Source organism: Camelus dromedarius, chromosome 2, assembly GCF_036321535.1.
Source record: "Camelus dromedarius isolate mCamDro1 chromosome 2, mCamDro1.pat, whole genome shotgun sequence".
NCBI classification, from domain to species: domain Eukaryota; kingdom Metazoa; phylum Chordata; class Mammalia; order Artiodactyla; family Camelidae; genus Camelus; species Camelus dromedarius.
Genome location: NC_087437.1, coordinates 63,999,178 through 64,018,932, shown reverse-complemented (window position 1 = coordinate 64,018,932; position 19,755 = coordinate 63,999,178). Strand labels below are relative to the sequence as shown.

Below are 19,755 nucleotides of genomic sequence, written 5' to 3'. Positions count from 1 at the left end.
ATTCTGCTTCTACATTATTAGAGAAAAAAGGGAAGGAAGGACTCTAACATGGATCAGGGTTTAGCAGTAGAAGTTGCTGTGATAGATTAGCAGTGTCTGGCACAGGAGTGGGAGTTATAGTCTGTGTGCTGTTTGCTACCTGTGATCTACCTGTTGATTGACAGTACTATAAAAGAATGTTTAAATGACTTATTAAAAAGGGTCAGTTTGTGTTCCATGCTCTGCTTATTATAGGAAAGTATATACTTTATTTTAGAAAGTTTTTTTTCAATAGAAGGTGGTTAATTTAAACATTTTATTGCTAAAGTAGAAGCTTTTTATTTTAATTTTTAATGTCTTATTTAGAAATAATTTCAAACTTTCAGAAAAGTTATACAAATAAGAAAATTACAAATAATACCTGTTCCCAGGCTCATGTTTTATTAACATTTTACACCATTTGCTTTATTGTTTTATCTACCTACCTACCTATCTATCTGATTTATTTTTATCTGTTATTTGAAGAAACTTACAAATACTGTGCCCCTTTATTCCTACTACTTCAAAGTAATTTCCTAAAATTAGGGATATTCTCTTATGTAACTATTGTACAGTCATCAGGTCTAGTAAATGTAATATTGATACCATGTTTTTACCTAATCTGCCTATTTTCCATTTTTGTCAATTGACCCAGGAATGTCCTTTATAATAAACATTTCCCCCCCCCTCTGGCACAGGATCCAGACTAAGGTTAGGTATTACATGCAGTTGTGTCTTTATTTTTAATATATACTTATTTTACTTATTTTTTAGGGGAGGAGGTAATTAGGTTTGTTTGTTTGTTTGTTTGTTTGTTTGTTTGTTTATTTATTTATTTATTTATTTATTTATTTATTTAAAGAGGAGGTACATACTGGGGATTGAACCCAGGATGCATGCTAAGCACATTCTCTACCACTGAGCTATTCCTTCCCTGTCACTTGTGTCTCTTTGGCCTCCTATGATCAGAAACATTTCCACAGCCTTTTTTTTTTTAAACAACATTGAGATTTTTAAAGAATACAGCCTTCTCTTCACTTTAAAGAAAATAGAATTTTGATCATTCTGATATTCCTTCATGATTAGATTCAGATTATGCGTTCTAAGCCAGAATACTACATAGCTGATATGTCTTACTGAAGATATTGCATCTGGAGGCACAGGAAGCCAATCTGCCCTTCATTAGTGATGTTAGAGTATCCTTGGTCAAGGTTTTGCCTAGTTTCTACTATATAATAAATATTTTCCCCTTGTGGCCAATAAGCAATCCACGAGAAGACACCATGCAAAATTTCCTGCTCCTCACCAAAATATCCACCTAGATTTGACATCCATTGATTATCTTTGCTTGATCCAATTTTTACTATGTTGGTTGCAAAGTGTAGATTTTTCCAATTCTAGCACTGTCTCCCCATTTACCAGTTGGCATTCTGCTATGAACAAGAGTCTTCCGTTCTTCCCTTTTATTTGTTATTATGAATGCATAAACTCTCCCCCTACCCACAATGATTTGCAGTTCATTATTATGTGAAGAGAGGATTTGATGCTGGGGTCAGTGGATGACTTCAGGAGGTCAATAATCACCTTGAAATTATATGCCAAGTTCTGTGTTGTTTTTTCTTTTTTCTGGGCAGAATGTCCATAACTTTCATTAGAACCAAAAAGTCCTTGATTCAAACAGTGTTAAATTCTACTAGGTTGAAGAGTTGAAATCTTAAGGTATCTGTAACTTTTATATATTTGTATGTTCTTTCCCTTGTTTTCTACTCCAAGTGATAAATAACTGAACCATAGTATGTGTCCCTCACTAGGTACATTCCATCTTTTGGTCTACTGTTTTTAAGCCATAACTGAAAATAGTATTATATTTTGGTTCCTTTAATTTTTTTGCTGAAGTATGTAATAAATGTTAATATCTTTATTGCCTCTGTAGCAGCAGTTTATGGTAAATAGAGCCAGTCTTGTGAAGCAACGAATTACCTTGATTACATTTGAAATTTTAAATCCAATGTTTTTTACACTGTAGTTTTATTAGCTCTCTGGGAGTGAGCTACATGATGTTGTGCACTGAAAATTACCCAAATGTTCTGGCCTTCTCTTTCCTGGATGAGCTTCAGAAGGAGTTCATTACTACTTATAACGTGATGAAGACAAATACTGCTGTCAGACCATACTGTTTCATTGAATTTGGTAAGGGACTGATTTTGTTTTTTCCTTTTCATTATCCTGTCTCCATCCAATCATAAGCAATTTCTCATCTAATACTGAGGGGCAAAGGGAAAACAGAAAATTCAGCTGCCTTGATTTTGATAGAACAGTTTGACAAATGGTCTGTAAATTATGACAACTTCTTCATTTAGGTGCCTATTAGAAAAATTGTATTTGAGCTGTGTAGGAGATTGTGATTACTTATGCAAAGAATTAATCCCGGAGGACAGTTTCTCAATGACAAACTTATAAGCCAGAGATTCAGAGTTTTGCGTTTATGTGATAATATTTTCAGGCTGCTTAATGTAGAACAAAGGGTGGCAAACATTTGTTGGAAAGGACAGGATAATACAATTTTAGGCTTTAAGGATCATATAGTCTCTGTCACAGCTACTCAGCTCCTGCTATTACAGCTTGAAAGCAGCCATTTGCAATGAATAAATGAATGAGTATAGTTATATTCTGATAAAATTTTATTAACAAAAATCAGCAGGCTAGATTTGGCCTGTGGACATTAGTTTGCTTGACTCCTGATGTAGAAGGAAAAAAAAAAGTAAATCCAGGTTGTAAATAGTGAAAATAAAATTGGAAGATACTTAGGAAGTGTCTTTTATTGATTTCATTAAGTTTATTCTTTAAAACATATATTCTAGTGGTATAAGCAATACATAAGAAAACAGATTTATATGAACATGCAATTTATAGTGTATGTTTTAATGTAATTACAACTGATAAATACTGACAGACTTATGTTTATGAGATTAGAACCCCTATAAAAATTAAGACTTTGATTTAAATTTAAAGGGAGCTGTTTTTGGGTTTTTTGTAGAAGTTCAAAGTAATTCCTTGAAGTGGATATAATAGAAATACTCTCACTGTCATGTGATGTTAAAACCCTAGTTTATTTACAATTATTAATTTCTAGAGTATAAATTCTGGTGAGAAAAACTGATGACGCCATGATATATTAACCATTAAACACAAATAATATTAGGACATTCCATGACAAATTGAACAGTTTGGAGTAACAAATTAAACTGTTTATTGCAAAATTTTCTATCCATAAACATCATACTCTCAAGTGATTTAATTAACGAATGACTGCAAGGAAATTTATTTTTTATTTTACATAGATAACTTCATTCAGAGGACCAAGCAGCGATATAATAATCCCAGGTCTCTTTCAACAAAGATAAATCTATGTGATATGCAGATGGAAATCAAGCTGAGGCCCCCTTATCAAATTTCCATGGGTGAACTGGGGTCAGCCAATGGAGTCACATCAGCATTTTCTGTTGACTATAAAGGTGCTGGTAAGATTTCTTCCGGTGAGTTCTGGATCTCAATTACTTCATTGAAATTTTTTTTTCTAAGACTGAGGAACTCTTAAAAACACTTTACTCTAAAATTTAATTATTTAAAAATTTTAAAGCAGATATATGAGAGAATGTAGAAATTCAAAGTAATCCTTTCTCCCAGTATTTTATATAGTAATCTCTCAGATATGTGACTGATCAAAAAAATACTTTTAAACAACAGTCACAAAGGAACTCTTTGCTAGGGAAACATTTAAAAAGGTTTCTTTGTATACATTTTTCTAAAAAAGAATAATAGTTTATTGTAATATATACCTGGAGGCATGTAAAGTGCTTTGCGTTGTGTAAAAATGGCTACATTCAAAGTCAGGGTTCTTGACTGTCACAGAAAATGTGATTATCTACTCAAACCTCCCTCTTAAACAAGGAATACCATCCTCAATAGTTGTGACGTGTTGAAAATTTCTATTTAAAAGCAGAACTCTTGTTCTTTTCTAAGGTAGTATATGCTGTTGTTGACGCTCATTTAAAAAATTCTTTCTTCTGTTTTGAGCTAAAATCTATTCTCTATAATGCCTACATTTGTCTAATTTCTTTGACCTCTCCCTCCTGCTCTTCAGCTGTACCAGAACTTCGAAGTCAGCAATTCTGTGTCCTTTCTATCCTATTAATCTGATTTGCTTCCTATAAAATGGCCTTAGTTCCCTTAGCCTTTTTATCTGTGGTGTTTTGAAACCCTCCCCATCCTGGAAGCTTCCTCTGTATATACTTTTGTTAGTATTCTTCCAATGTGACATTCAGGGCTGAACACAACACTTCATATTTGGCTTGATTAATACAAATTATGGGAGAAAAGGGGAAGCAGATTTCACTAAAATAGTCCAGCTAGTCAGGAAACAAGTAAACAAACAAATAACAATAGCAAACCCTGGGGGAGAGGAAGTGGATTAGTACCCAGAGTTGCTAAAATATGTTACCTAAAATGTCCAGTTTCTAACAAAAAAATTTACAGAACATGCAAAAGAAGAGGAAAGTGTAATTCATACATTGGGGAGAGTGAGGGGGTAAGGCAGGCAAAAGAAATTGGCTGTAAGAGTGATCTGATGTCAAATTTAACAAAGACTTCAAAGTAGCCATTATGTTTATCTTCAGAGAACTAAAGGAAACCATGATTAAAGAAGTAAGGAAGGTATGATGATGATGTCATATCACATAGTAGTAATAAGAGATAGAAATTATAAGGAAAAAGGACCAAATGGAAATTCTGGATTTGAAAAGTACAACTGAAAAAAAAATTCACTAGTTGGGCTCAACGGTGGATTTGAAATGGCTGAAGAGTTAGCAAACTTGAAGATAGATCAATAGAGATTATGTAATTCAAAAACAGAGAAAAATGAATGGAAAAAAAAAAGAACAGAACTTCAGAAAAATGTGGGGCACTATATGCATGATGGGAGTATCAGAAGAAAAGGAGAGAAAGGAGCAGAAAAAGTATTTGAAGAAATAATGGCTAAAGAGTTTCCACTTATTCCTCCAGGAAGCTCAAGGAACTCCAAGTAGGATATATGTATCTACACGTAAGGATCTCTTACATGTATTCAACTTGAAATTCCACAAATAGGTGAATCATATTAAAAATGCTGAAAGACAAATACGAGAAAATCTTGAAAGCAGAAAGAAAAAAACAACTTGTCACTTACAAGGGAATCACAACAAGATTGACAACTGGATTCTCAACAGAAACAATGGAAGCAAGAAGTTGGTGGGATAACATTCAAAATATTCAAAGGGGGAAAAAAAGAAACCTCAACCAAGAATCCTCTGTCTAGCAAAGCTATCTTTCAAAAAGAAGGTGAAATAAAGATATTTTCAGTTAACCAAAAGATGAGAGAATTTATTGCTGACAGACTCACCCTAAGGAAGTACTAAAGGAAGTTCTTAATGCTTGAAACCAAGACCCAAACTTTATCCCTTCCCACCCGCTTACCCTCCAGTAACCAGAAGATGATTTACTATGTCTATGAGTCTGTTTCTGTTTTGTAGGTTAATTCATTAGTGTCTTTTTTTTTCTTTTTTTGGATTCCACATGAGTGATACCATATGGTATTTTTCTTTCTCTTTCTGACTTACTTAGACTATCTCCAGATCCATCCATGTTGCTGCAAATGACATTAAAAGAAAAATGTTAAACCTAAAGCAAATAGAAAGAAGGGGATAATAAAGATTGAAGCAGAAATAAATGAAATAGGAAGTAGAAAAACAATAGAGGAAAATCAATGGAATCAAAAGCTGGTTCTTTGAAAAGATTAACACAGTTTACAAACCTTTAGCTAGATAGACCAAGAAAAAAAGAAATTGCAAGAATCAGAAATGAAAGAGGGGACGTTATACTAACCTTACAGAATATAGGATTTTAAAGGAATTCTATGAATAATTGTATGCAAATGAGTTATAAAACTTTGATGAGATGGACAAATTCTTAGAAATACACAAACTACAGAAATTAACTCAAGAAGAAATAGACAATCTGAATAGACTTACAACAAGAATAGAGATTAAATTAGTAATAAAAAACTACTCACAAAGAAAATTCCACATCCAATGGCTTCACTGGTGAGTTTTGTCAGATAGTTAAAGAATTAACCAATTCTTTACAAACTGTTCCCAAAAATAGAAGAGAAGGAATACTTTTCACCTCATTTTATGAGGGCAGTCTTATCCTAGTACCAAAACCAAATAAAGACATCACAAGAAAACTACAGACCAACATCTTTTATGAATATGGACACGAAAATCCTCAACAAAATACTAGAAAACCAAATCCAGCAACATATAAAAACTATTATACACCATGGCCAATTGGGATTTATTCCAGTGCTGCAAGGTTGGTTTAGCATCTGAAAACCAATTGTGATACACAGTATCAGTAGAATTTAAAAAACCCACATGATCATCTCAATAGATGAAGAAAAAGCTTTTGATTAATCCAACAGCCTTTTATGATAAAAACACTCAACAAACTAGAAATAGAAAGGAACTTCCTCAGCCTGATAAAAGGTATCCACAAAACCCCACAGCTAACCTCATACTTAATGATGAAAGACCAGATACTTTCCCTTAAGATCAGGAACAAGGCAAGGATGTCTGCTGTTACTGCTTCTATTCAGCATTTTACTGGAGGTTCTAGTCAGGGCAGTTAAGCAAGGAAAAGAAAAAAAGGCATCTAGATTGCAGAGAGAAAATAACTATTCTCATATGAAAATCCTAAATAATCCCCTAAAAACGTATTAAACTGATGCATCTAACAAGATTGTAGGATACAAGATCAAAATACACAAATCAGTTGTATTCTAAATACTAGCAATGAACAATCTGAAAATGTAATTAAGAAAATCTTAGCAACTGCTGGCCAGAACAAGACAGATTATACTTTCTGTCATTTGCAACTGAAAAGAAGGAAAAAATCCCATATGCTGAAAACTACAAAACCATAGTAAGAAGTTAAAGAAGATCTAAATTAATGGAAAGTAAAGTAGACCTTGTGTTCATGAATTAGAAAACAGTATTATAATGGCTCTACTCCTCAGTTGATAGATTCAGTGAAATCTCTATGAAAATTCCTGTGGTCTTTTTTTTTTTTTCCCAGAAATTCACAAGCTGATCCTTAAATTCATATGGAAATACAAGTGACCAAGAATAGTCAAAATAATCTTGAAAAAGAACAAAGTTGGAGGGCTCACTCTTCCAAACTTACTTCCAAGCTAGGTAATCAAGACTATGCAGTTTTCATAAGGATACACATATAGATCAACAGAATAGGATTGAGAGTACAGAAAGAAACCCTTACATTTTGATCAATTCATTTTTAACAAGGATGCCAAAGCAATGGTGAAAGAATAGTCTTTTCAGCAAATGATACAGGGACAAGTGGATGTCCACATGCAAAAGAAAAATGTTAGACCCCTACCTCACAAAATATGTTAAAACTAACTCAAAATGGATCAAAGACCTAATTTAACAGCTAAGACTATAAAGCTCGTGGAAGAAAACATAGGTGTAAATCTTTGTGGCTTTGTATTAGGCAATTTTTTTTCAGATTTGACACTGAAAATACAATGAAAAAAATAGATAAGGTGGATTTCATTAGAATTTAAAATTTTGTTCTTCAATAGACACCATCAAGAAAGTGAAAGGACAATTCCTAGACATGGAGAAAATATTTGCAAATCATATATCTTCTAAGGGACTCATGTCCAGGATATACAAGTAACACAACTCAAGACAATCCAATTTTAAAATGAGAAAAAGATTTGAAGATACATTTCTACAAAGAAGATATGCAGCTGACTAGCATATGAAAACATGCTCAAGATTATTAGTCATTAGTAAAATGCAAAGCAAAATGATAAGGAGATAGCACTTCACATCCACTGGGATGGCTGTAATAAAAAAGACAGACATAGCAAGCATAAGCAAGGTTGTGGAGAAATTGGAATCTTCTTACATTGCTGGTGGGGTTGTAAAATGGTGCAGCTGCTTTGGAAAATAGTTTGGAAGTTCTCTGAAGGGTAAACAGAGTTACCATATGACCTGGCAATTCTACTTCCAGATATATACCCCAGAAATTGAAAATATATGCGTAAACAAAAATGTGTACGTGAATATTTGTAACACCTAAAAAGTGGAAATAACCCAAATGTCCATCAACTGATGAATGAATAGACAAAATATGATATATTCATACAATGGAATATTACTAAGCAATAAAAGGGAATGAAGTACTGATACATTGTACAACATGAATGAAGTTTAAAATGTTATGCCACATGAAGGAAGCCAGATACAAAAGGTCACATATTTGTGATTCCATTTATACAAAGTGTCCAGAATAGGCAAATCCATAGAGACAGAAAGTATATTAGAGGTTGACGGGAGCTGGAGAAAAGTAGACAGTGACTACTGATGGTTATGAGGTTTCTTTTTTGGATGAAAAAAATGTTGTGGAATTGGATGATGATGATGGTTGTACAACTCTGAATATACTAAAAACTTCTGAATTGTACACTTTAGAAGGGTGAATTACTGTTTTTGGATTATATTTTAATTTTTAAAATCAGTAATAAATGAAAGGGTTATTACTTTGAAGACTTCCAGTAATTGTGGAATAGGTAATTCAGACCAATAGTCCCACAAAATACATGTAGAAAAGCTAAATGGAATGTATGTATTCTATAGAATATATAGGTATAATATAGAATTCAATCTAAAATATAATCTTCCTGAAGTCCTTGGAGATCCAACAAAATTACTAGGAGTTTCCAGGATACAGAGGAGGATGGAGGCTCAGGGAGATGAGCCCAATGTTTGGATGCTATTTTTCCCTTTGAGACTTTCACCAGTTCTGGAGGGAACTACTGACAGCCTCTCAAGACTAGGGAGACTGGGATTAGAGAGCAGGACTCACCAAGATGGTGAATCTCATGAGCAACCCTTCAGCTTTGGGTTAGGATCTTGCATGTCTGCACTCTAGGAATATGGGTAGACAGGAATGCAAAATAGACAGACTTTTTCAGTACTGTAGCTTAGTTTTGAATCATATTGGTCTCTAAAATTGGATTGAGCTGATTACACAGTGCTTTGCTCCAAAGATCCTGACAGAAGCAAACAGATACATTTCCTGGAAGAAATAGCCTCACAACCTTCAAGTTATGTCTACAGCAAGATTTTGAAAATAGAATGGCAAATAATCATAAGTAAGAGGCTCTTGAATAGACTAGACTATGTGAATGCAAATCATTAGAAACACACACACACACCCACACCCACCCACCCACGATCTCAGGAATCATGGAAGCCAGGGGACAGGTATCAATCCAGGGGAATGATATCTTCTAAAGGATAAAAGAAAATAACTGCAAACAGAATTCTATGCTTAACAGAAGTGACCAGAAAGAATTAAGTATTAAAAGTGGATATCCTTGCATTGTTCCTGATTCTGATCTTAGCAGGGAAAACATTCAGTCTTAAACAGTTAAATATGATGTTAACTTAAGAGTTTGTATTGATGCCTTTTTACCAGGTTGAGAAAATTCCCTTATATTCCCAGTTTGATGAGTTGTTTCATAGAAACTGAAGTTGTTTCCTGTCAAATGCTTTGTCTGCGTTTATTGAGATGATTGTATGGTTTTTCTTTTTAAAGTTTTTATGTGGTAAATTACTTGATTGCTTTTCAAATGTTAAATCCACCTTGTAGTTCTGTCATAAACCCTCTGGGTCATTATGTATTATCCTGTTTATATATTGTCAGATCTAATTTGCTAAAATTTTGTTAAGATATTTTGTATCTGTGTTCATGAGGGAATTGGTTCGTAATTTTCCTCTTTTGTGATGCTATTGTCTGGTTTTGCTATTGGGATAAAGCCGGCCTCATAGAATAAATTGGGGAGATATTCCCTCTTCAAAAATTGAGAAATGTTTCTGTCTAATTTTTATTTCTTCTTCTTTAAGTATTTAGTACAGTGAAGCCTTTCTAGCTTCAAGTTTTCTTTTTGAGAAGGTTTTTAACTACAAATCAATTTACTTGGTGAATATAGGGTTATTCAAGTTATCTGTTTCTTCCTGAGTGAGTTTTAGCAGTTTGTTTCTTTTAAGGAATCTGTCCATTTCATCTAAGTTATTTAATTTTTTTGCATAAGGTTTGGCATCAGTCTTATTAGAGTTTATAATTTTTATTGATTTTTTTAAAGAACCAGCTTTTGCTTTCTTTTTTTTATTGTTTTTGTTTTCTCTTTCATGATTTATGTTCTGATCTTTATTACTCCCTCTCTTATGCTTCCTTAGGGTTTAAGTGCTTTTCTTTTTCTAGTTATTAAGGTGGAAGTTGAGGTCATTTGTTTCAGAATTTTCTTTTCTAATACAGGCATTTGGTACTTTGTATTTCCCGCTGAATATTGATGTAGCTACATTTCATACATTTTAATGGATTGTATTTTCACTTTCATTCTGTTCAAAATGCTTTTTAATTTTCCTTTTGACTTCTTTCATGATCTATGGGTTTGTTAGGTATATATAACATAGTTTTAAATATTTAGAGATTTTCCAGATATCTTTCTGTTATTGATTTCAAATTTAATTCCATTGTGGCCAGATACCAAATTTTGTATGACTTTAACATTTTTACATTTATTGTGATCTATTTTATTCCCCCAAAATAAGGTCTTAGTCATTTTTCTGCATTCATTTGAAAAGAATGTATATTCTACTATTATTGGATAGATGGTCACCCAATATCAATATTAATGATAAATATCATTTAGATCAAGTTGGTTGATGTTGTTCAAGTCTTTTGTATCTTTTTGATTTTCTGTACTTTTATCAATTATTGAGAAAGGGGTGTTGAAATTTCTGACTATATTTGTGAATTTGTTTTTCTCCTTTAGGGCTATTTTTATTTTGTATATCTTAAATCTTATAAATATTTAGGATTGTTTTGTTTTCTTGGTACATATACTCCTTTGTCACTTTGAATTACCTTCTGTATAGTCATATTCTTGGCTCTGCAATCTACTTTATTAATATAGCTATTACATCTTCTTTTTTTAAAATTAGTGTTGGAATGATACGTCTTTTACTATCTTTTTTCTTTTAACCTTTTGGTGTCTGTATTGAAACTGGTTTCATCTAAAAGTAGCATGCAGTTGGGTCTTTTGAAAAGAAATCCAATTAGAAAATCCAATCTGCCTTTTTATTTAGGTATTTAGACCATTTACATTTAATGTCATTATTGATATGGTTGGGTTTAAATCTACCATCTTGGCTATTTGTTTTCTGTTTGTTTTGATCACTTTTCTCTTTTTCTGCCTTTGTTTGTATTGGTAAGTTTTGAGCCATTTTCTGTTCTTTTTTGGCTTATTATGCCTCATTGTTTCATTTGTTTGTTTTTATGGTTGCTTTGGGCTTTATCATATATATCTGGTATTTGTGGTAGGGCCACTAGGTTCTGCTGTGGCTAACAAGCAACCAAGAACTACTTCTCAAAATGAAAACAGTTTTTGCCTAAGGGCCATGTCACTGCTTCAAAACCCCGGAGCCTCTTTTATGATTCTTCTTTCCAGGTTTGCTACAGGCTGAAAACATCATCCCTATTTTCCACAGATATTTTGATCACCATTGGATCCATGGCTCATACAAACAGAGTGTCATAATGTCCTGTATTGAAGCCTAGATCCTTCTTGTTGCTTTCGGCCCTCCTCAACCATTGTCATTTAATAAACCTACTGGAGCAGCATACATAAATCTAGTAAGGCATACTAAGCAGTGTATCTTTTCTTAGTGGTATGGGTTGCAAGGTGAAACTTGATCTTTACTTTCAGTGTACTCTAGACCATTAAACACCAGAAACTTGACTGAGGTGGTAGGCTTCTATAATTTTGTAATTACTTTTCACTCTCTGGCATATATGTATCATCCCAGGTTATCTAACCTAAGGCATATACTGTTTGTTCTTTAGGTCCTATGAGCATAAAGTCATCAGTGAAGTAGATTAATATAGTGTTCTATGAGGTATTAAGATATTAGGTCCCTGTAAGCCAAGAGGCAGCAAACTTTTTCTGGAAAGCCCGGACAGTAAATATTTTAGGTTTTATAGACCATATGGTATTTGTTACAACTACTCAGCTGTCCTGTGTAGTATGAAAACAACCATAGGCAATATGTAAAAAAGGTGATGCTGTGTTGCAATAAAACTTTATTTACAAAAATGGGTGCTAGGCTGGATTTGCCAGCCTCTGCTATAGACTAACCACTGGCACAGAGTTGATATAACCTAGTGGCAATATCAACTGTAAATGTACTGATATCTCTGTTAGGTAAAAGCAAAATGCTTCTGATTTTCTCTGTTTTTTAGGATAGTGAAAAAAGTGTTTGAAAATTGGTACCTACATGCCAGGGAGTTAATTGATTTGTTCCACATGGAGACTGCATCTGAAAAAGCATGTGCAGTTGGAACCTACAGTAATCTGTTGTCATTCTCTAAGATGCATCCATTTTGGAGACAAATTGGAGAGTTAAAAGGAGTATGGTAGGAATCACTATCCCTGCATCTTTTTAAATAAGCCTTGGATGGTGGCACCATTCTCTGCAGTTCACCCTAGGGATTAACATTTTGATGATATTTGGGTTGAGTGAGCCTCAAGACTTCCTTTGGACTTTCCTTTTCTGATAGTTTTAACCATTCCACAGATCTGGCAATTGCTAAGAGTATCTGTCCGTTAATATACACACTTAGGATTCAGGAGAATTACCTTCATTTGGGGGTAGAGGTCCAACTTGACCTACTAGGAAGCAGGCTCTGTAGGAAACTCCATGTGTTACTTCATTTCTGTAAGTCTCCACTCTGAGCTGTAGATTGCAGTGTTAACCTGGATCACCAAATAGGAGATACTTGGAAAATGGGGAGAATCTGGGATTTGTTATTGTTTTAAGAAAGAGAAAGAAAAGCTTTAAGAAAGAGAAGTTTTAAAGATAATTCATGATTAGAAATTATTTTAATATTAACTTTATTTGCTTTTAATTCAGACCAAGCCTGCATAATATTTTCTGTAGTTTCCCAGTTTAAATATATTTTCCTGTTTTACAGTTTTCTTTCCTAATTAAAATTATTTACTTTATTTTGAAATCTGGTTAATAGTTATTTGATAAGCATTATTTTGCAGACCTTTCCCTCTATTACAATATCTTACTTTTTATTTCTTTTTCTTGTGTTTCTTGACTTTTTTTTTCTCTTCCTAATCTTGTGACCTGTCTCCCCACAGTCTGGCATGAATTTTTTTTTCCATATTATTATTTTTTCCATATTATTATTTTCTGAAGTCTACAGATGTTCTGCTGGGGTCAATATGTTACATACTAAGTCCTACTTTTACTTTTTTTGTTTTATTTTTTAAACACTTTTTTATGGAAAAATTTAAACATAAAGTAAATAGAATAGTGTAATTAACCCTATGTACCCATCACCCAACTGTAATAACATTTTGACATTCTTGTTTCCTCTATACCTCCACCCACTCCCCACTCATCCACTTGATAATTTTTAGTTTTTTCTTTTTCTTAATTTATTTTTTACACAATTTTTAAAGGTTACTTTCCATTTACAGTTATTACACAATATTGGCTATATTCCCCGTGTTGTATAATAAATACATCATTGAGCCTATCTTATACCCAGTAGTTTGCACCTCCCACAAGTCTTTCTTTTTTAAGGGAAATTTGCACGTGCTGAAATGCACACATCTTTGCTGTATGGTTTCAACAAATGGATACAGTTGTATAAACCACACTCTGTTTCAAAAATACAGATTTTATTATTACTCAGTTATGGCAAGGCCAACAGATTAGGAGGCAACTGCCATTGCAAAGATAGTTTATCATACTCATGGATCTCAAGAAAAGAGAGCACACCACCAGCAGCCACATGGGGAAGTACCAGTGACAGGAGGCAAAGGAGCAGGAGGGAAATGTGGGCAAGAGCCTTTATTGTGATTTCCCCAGGAAGGAACTGGAGAGGCAGAGTAAGTAGGTTTAGGATTGGCTAGTTTGAATACTTTCAGTGAGCAGTGGGACATAGGGCTGTCTCTTTGTCTGATACCTGACCCTAGGGTGATTCTGGCAGGAGAACAGTGTCCCTGAGTGTGAGAATGTCATAGAGCAGGTAGTTAGGAGTGTGCGCTCTGGATTAGGGGCTTTTGCTTAGGAAAGGCACTCTTGCAGATGGATTGTTTGCTGTCTCTAGGGATTAGATAGGCTGGGGAGAGGCACTCCTTTGATGTCAGCAAGGCCCCAAGATTTACTCTGTCAATATAGAGTTTAAAAAAACCATAATTAGTACATGCTTCTATCACAATATAGACCATTTCCATCTCCCCAGAAAGTTCCTTTGTGTCCCTTCCCAATCTCTGCCCTACTCCAGACAGCCATTGTTCAGATTTTTTTCACTTTAAGTCAGTTTTATTTGTTTTAGTACTTTATATAAACAAGATTATATAGTATGGTTCTTGTGTTCAGCTTTTTTTGCTTAACACAATGTCACGTGTATTTTGCACATCTCTGTAAATTGTTCCTTTTTATTGCCGAGTAATAGTCATTGTATGAACATACTACAGTTTATCCGGTGTGGATGAACATTGGGCGTTAGCTTGTTTCCAGTTTTGGGTTATTATAAATAAATCTATTAAAACTTTCATCTTTTGCTGACATTTGTTTTCATTTCTCTTGAGTAAGTATTAGAAATGGAATTGCTAGATCAAAGATTAGGTGCATGTTTAACGTTTTATGAAACTGCCAGTTTTCTAGAGTAGTTGTACCATTTTATATTTTCGCAAGCAATGTATGAGAGTTTTGATTGCTCTGTATCCTCACCAGCATTTAATATTGTTAATATTTTAAATTTTATATCCTTTTATTTTTTTAAAAAAACTTCACAAACCCTGAACTTAATGTACTTTCCTCAGTTTCTTTGATGCTTCTGTTTTTAGGATAAATACTTGATTAATCAGCCTTTTTTCAATCTGTGTAATTTTCTAGACAGTTTGTGAGTTGACTGAAAATGCTGCTATATTCCCTGGTGCCCTGCAAGGGAGATAGATTTCCCGGTCTGTTTCTCTTACACACACACACACACACACCAATCTAACAGGTATTTATTGCTTTTTTTCTCCAGACTATTATGCTAAATGTGGTTCGACATTTTATAAAGATAATAAAGCACATTATACGCTTTCAAGATGGGAAAAGAAAATAAAAGCCAATATGTAAAATACAAGGTAGAATGTAATACATGCTCCAAAAGAGGTAAAAAGGAAGTAACAGTTCTAGCTCTTGGAGCCTTGAAGGACATGCAGGCTTTTGACAGGTGGTGATGACAAGGAAGGGCCTCATAATGAAAAGAAGAGTGTATTTTTGTATCATACGAGTAGTCTCATTTAGTCAGAATTAAATAGTACATTATGCTCATTTAGATAGAACTGACCTGAAAAATCTCTCTTATGTTCCAAAACCTCTTTCTTCAGATATTTGGGCATAATTGAATGACTGTACCTTCTGAACTTTGACTCAGAGCATAGGCACTGTTATATTATGATGGGGTTTGAGGGTTAGAATGGTACCATCTTTTTGGATACTCACCGTGAATGTTCTGGTACTCTTTTTCACCAGTTATTTTTCCTTTCTCTTGATTCTTCTATTCTTCACTGAATTTTGTTATTCCACCCATAAATGTATTAAAATCTCCCTTCTACACCCCATTACAGGGGAAGAATAATTTGTTTTCAATCCTGTTATATCTGTCAGGCTGTCATCCTGTTTTTTTTCTCCTTTAACTGCACTAGTATTCACTATGCTTCTATCTCTTACCTTCATCAGTTATTTAACCTCTTACAGGCTGAATTTTGCCTTCAACCACTCTTCTGAAACTATTTTATAAAGGTTCAAAACCCGATCTCTTAATCAGTAAATCTTTTTTTTTTTTTTTCAGTTCAAATTGTCTTTGGCCTGTCTACAGGCATCATAAGCTGCATCTTTCTTCTTGATGGTCTCCCCTTCCTAGACTTCTGTGGCTCTTCACTCTTCTCGTTGTTCTACATCTGTCTCCCCTGCCTCGTCTTCCTCCCTGTACAGGTAGTGTTTACCAAAGATTTGTCTTGGCCCACTTCTTTCCTTTGTAATCTCATCCAAACCCTTCCCATCACATGCAGACCTCATATGTTCCTTCAGTCCTGCTGCTCTTACATTCTTCAGTTGCTTGTTAAACATGATTCACCATCACTTCAAGTTTGATATGTTTAAAATGTCCCATTCTCAATCAAACATGAATTTCTTCCACTGGGTCTGTAAGAGCACCTTATCTTTTCAGTCACCCACACTTCAAACCTTGGCATTTTCCTTGATTTTTTTTCTCTTTTGTGTCCCACATCTAGTTAGTTGCCAAGTCTAATAGTTTTTACTCCTGTAATCTCTCTAACTTCTTTCTTCTCTGTTTCTACTGTCACTGTCCTAATTCAGCCCTTATTTCAGTCAGTCTTTGGCAGTGACTCCCTCATGAACTTCCTAGTGCAGAATTGTAGAAAGAGCATGGGCTTTTCAGACCCAAGTGCTAATTGTGAAGATGGCACTTACTAGCTATCTGACTTATAACAAATTATTTAACCTCAATTCATAGATGAGAAAATTCAGACACAGAAGTTAGTCATTCCTACCTCATGAAGTACCCCATTTTGAAGGCTAAATGGGACAGTGTATGCCTAGTGAGAAGGCAGTAAGAAAATAATATTTATCTCTACTTTCTATCTCTTTACAACCCACTAATAAATATTTTTAAGCACAGCTTTAATCAGCAATTTCTTGCTCTTCTGTGTTTCCCCATTGTCCAATTTGCCCATAAATTTTTAGCGTCATAGTTCACACTGTCTGTTAATTAATTTGCTTTATAGCCTTCCTTTCTGTCCTTATTTCTTCCTACTCTTATAAACATCTTTTTAAGTGAAACAAAACCAGTAGCAGTGCCCAACAGCAAAGTGGTTAAGAGCGTGAGTTCTAGAGTCAGGTTACCTAGATTTAAATCCCAGTTTCTTTTCTCAAATTGGGCAAATTACACAATCCCCCTAAACCTTAGTTTCCTGTCTGAAAAACCTGGGGATTATTATAGTGTCTCCTGCATAGGGTTGGTTCTTGGAAGGATGAAATGAGATCATGTACATAAAGCACGTTGAGAGCAGCCACTATTAGAAGGTTTAGTAGAAGGAGTAGTAGTAGTTTTTGTTGATGCTGTTATTATTTGCTTCTCCCATTTCCATCTCCAGGCTCCTCAGATGCTTTTCTCTGCATGAAATGCAGTTCTTCCCATTTGTATCTGTCTAAATTTTAACCATCTTTAAAGATCTTCCTTGATTCTCTTACCATTCCTATGTCACCACCTCTCCCCTACTTATCTTTCCTCTTCAGAATTCCTTAATTCTTTTAGTTTAGAATGCTTATGACTTTCATGTGTTTATCTGTCTGTTTACCTTTAAAAACTAGAAATGCCTTGAGGACAGATTGTGTAATTCATTTTTTCAATTCTCTAAAACCCAGCATCTTACAAAGAATCATGCCAGAAAGTATTTGCTGAATAAATATATTAATTCACTATAACCAGTAGCTTTTTAGTTCCAAGGAATTTACTCTTACTTCTTAAGGAACTTTTGTAAACTCTCCATTAATTCTTGATATATGAAAAATTTAATTTTGTCATGAAAATGCTATTATTGGGCTCAAGGAGACTAATTAAAATCATTGTAGCAGAAGACAGTAATAGCAAAACAAAACAAAAAATGACCAGGTGACACTGTTTTGGATTCAGCAAAATAATTCTTTTCTACATTGCCTCTCATTTCTTCATTTCTTACTGTTCCAAATCCACTGTATACCTCATAGTACCTATCACAGTGCCAAACTGAAGTGTGAAGTAAGCATTTGTGGATAACAGTGGATCTAAAATCTGTTTTACTGGAATAAAAATATATATATATAACATAATACATTAAGATGGATTAAATACCTTGTTCAGTTTGTCTTTACAAAGTGTCATCCTCATGTGTGCAGATAGTTTTTTCTTGGTAACCATTCCCACAGGTCCTGGGAACGGGGTTGGGGTGGGAGTGGGAGAATCTCCACTTGAGAATTTTCCCTCGCAGTGATTTGGCATAGCTCCAGCCTGTCCTTCAGCATAATGCACGCCTTGTCCTTGTTAAAGGAGGCTTGTCATTTGTTTTCATGCCTTGAAAATGTTTCTGGTCATTTTGAAATAATTTATAAATGGTATAGTGTCACTATAAAAGAGTACTCCAAGGGCAAGAGGCAAGTGTTAGAAGCTTAGTACAGATATTTCATTTGTATAGAATAGTATTTATTTCTTAAATAGGTATTGATCAACACATTAAAATGGTAATATTTTTCCTCTCAAGAGTGGCCATCCAGGGGGGAGGATATAGCTCAGTAGTAGAGTGCATGCCTAGCATGCACGAGGTCCTGGGTTCAATCACCAGTATCTCCATTAAATAAATCAATGAATGAATAAATTAATAAACCTGATTACTCCCCACCAAATAAATAAATAAATAAACCCAAAAACAACAGTACAAAAATGGCCATCCCTTATTTGGCCATCAAAAGCTTAAGTTTCTTTAATTATAATACAAAATATTGTTTGGATTCTTCGGTAAGGTAAACTTGTATACTTTATAAGTGTTATTCCTATAATCTGTTCAGTTATCAAGTGGCTTTATGCTTGAGGCCCATATTAAGGATTTCTTTTTTCCTTAGAGGACAGTTCCGCCTTACATACTGCTCAGAGAGGGTGCAGAGGTAGGGAGGGAGGGATGCAAAACATGACTGATTGGTAAACCAGTTGGATAGATTTTTAGATTGTGAGGTTGTTTTTTCCTCCAGTGATAGAAAATTTGGTATTGGTACTTTACAAAGAAATTAGTTTTTTATTTTCGTATTAAAATCTCAAGGAAATTGATTGGGAGACCAAGCAGTCACCTTGGGCACAAAAGAAACTGAAGAAAATGTTATCCTATATTAGCATTTTCTACTGAACTTGAGGAATAAATACTTTTTGTGAAATATGGGTTTTTGTGAATTGTCTGGGAAGCTTTTCCGTTGTAATGGCTGAATATAAGTTGCAAAGATTTAAGCTCTTCCTTATATTAATGTTCCACCTCATTAACTTCATTGTTAGGGCTTTTACACTTCAGTGATTTAAATAAAACGATCTAAATGTAGTTCTGTTGTCCTCTCTTTCCCTCTCTCTCCTTTCTGAGGTTTAGATTGATTATGTATTTAGTTTTGTGTTTTCATTTAGACTCTATTGTTAATTCTGTTAACTGCAGGAGGATGATGAAGGGAAGCTATTGTATATCTAAAGGTCTTATGCTCTGAAGCCCTGACAGATAAGGGAATGTGTTTGTAAAATAAACCGGTCACTTCAGCTAGTGTTTTAGTATTTTTACCTTCAAGTGGTCTTCAGAGACCAGGAACCTCATAACTATAAAAGTCCATTCTCTTGTAGAGTTCAGATTAGTTATTATATATGAGCTTTAACATCTGTCTCATGGTATTTATGGCCCTGGAACCCAGATAAGGGAGAACTTTGCTTAAAAGCAAGCTGTTTGTCTTT

At 34.1% G+C, this 19,755-nt stretch overlaps 1 protein-coding gene across 2 annotated transcripts in view; it reads left to right on the top strand.

Annotated features, from left to right (window-relative positions):
- Positions 1 to 19,755, top strand: part of SEC22A (SEC22 homolog A, vesicle trafficking protein) — a 57,924-nt gene that overhangs the window by 16,308 nt on the left and 21,861 nt on the right. For both annotated transcript variants that reach the window (XM_010981527.3, XM_031454644.2), the window contains exons 3-4: positions 2,045 to 2,208; positions 3,360 to 3,554. In XM_010981527.3, coding sequence (XP_010979829.1) covers positions 2,045 to 2,208; positions 3,360 to 3,554 — 359 coding nt within the window. The remainder of the gene's footprint in view (positions 1 to 2,044; positions 2,209 to 3,359; positions 3,555 to 19,755) is intronic.